General features: G+C 34.4%; 1 protein-coding gene across 1 annotated transcript; it reads right to left on the bottom strand.

The window, feature by feature from the left end:
- Positions 1 to 366: 366 nt before the first annotated feature.
- Positions 367 to 1,060, bottom strand: LOC117109344 (the record flags this gene model as incomplete). The annotated part of the gene is made up of 2 exons (XM_033251678.1): positions 801 to 1,060; positions 367 to 694 (listed from the first exon to the last, which is right to left on the bottom strand). Coding segments are annotated over exons 1-2 (531 nt in total), but the record flags the coding sequence as incomplete, so codon positions are not given.
- Between the last annotated feature and the right edge of the window lie 145 nt (positions 1,061 to 1,205).

Below are 1,205 nucleotides of genomic sequence, written 5' to 3' on the forward strand. Positions count from 1 at the left end.
GTTTGGAATTGCCCATTTTATTAACGGGTTAATTTTCTTTGATGACAAATAGTTAAAACAAGTGAAATATACTATATAACAATTTTAAGAAAATGTTAGTATAAATTCATACAGAAAATTTAGATAGAATCTATGAATATTGATCTATATTGATATGATGGGCAAACATTTTAATGCCTACGTTAAGTGGCCACAATGACAGATGTCAAAATGACGGACCTCATTCTTCTTTTTATAAGTTACTTATAAAACTTATAAAAAGAAGAATGAGGTCTGTCATTTAGATTCTATCTAAATTTTCTTCCAATTGGTTAAAAAAAATCCACGCCAAATTTGGGGGAAAAAAAAATGTAAATATGATATTACGGAATTAGGGCCCTTTCCATGGTCCATTCCTTCGTCAACCAAAAAATTAACTTGCTGTGAAAGGCCTTCACAATGTACGCCAAAGATACCACACTTCCTTGCCGTCAGAAAGTAAACAGGGTCTGCGCTTTTGATTCCAGGAATCCTGCCGGGAATGCAGAGCGATTTGTCTTCTGCGTACTTGACAAGGAAAGTCATAGCCCTCTCAGTATCCTCTCTTGAAAACCGCCTGATGTTATTTTGTCCATGACAGCCAAATTCCTCAATCATCTCTACGCCATTTTCGATGTAGTGCTTGACAAGTTTTGTAAAAAACTTATCACTGGTCCTAAATGAAATATTATATATATAGATATTGTAACATATTTTTAATAAAATGAACAACACAATGGTTCAATTTCAAGCACTGCTTATGTTCAAGAAACACAAATTACATATGAATAAACAAAAATGCGTCTCTGCATACCCTTATGCCATCTATGAAATATCCCATATCCACTCTTTTCCGTTTTCTATCCTTGTTTTTCTGTTTCGTACATTGTGTGGATGTCCCTGCTTTGACTCCCGATGTTGATATTTCTCCTAACAGGAACATAACTTTAGCAGTTTTGTTAGTCGAAAGCGTTTCATTTGCCATCTCATCTTGTAAACAAATTCATCAGGGAACTTATGCATGCAACCTAATCCTTTATGAGGGTTTCTACAGCGACATTTTTGCTCTTTAATGCTTTGCATTTCCTTAAAGATAAAAATTGAAAGTAAAATTTAAAATTATTTACAGTACCGGCCAGTTGTATTGCAAAAATCCCAACGCGTTTTACCCGTTGTCGTTGCGTTGC

This window comes from Anneissia japonica, unplaced genomic scaffold (genome assembly GCF_011630105.1).
Source record: "Anneissia japonica isolate Jap-2015-1 unplaced genomic scaffold, ASM1163010v1 scaffold147960_len1553_cov112_single, whole genome shotgun sequence".
Lineage (NCBI taxonomy): Eukaryota > Metazoa > Echinodermata > Crinoidea > Comatulida > Comatulidae > Anneissia > Anneissia japonica.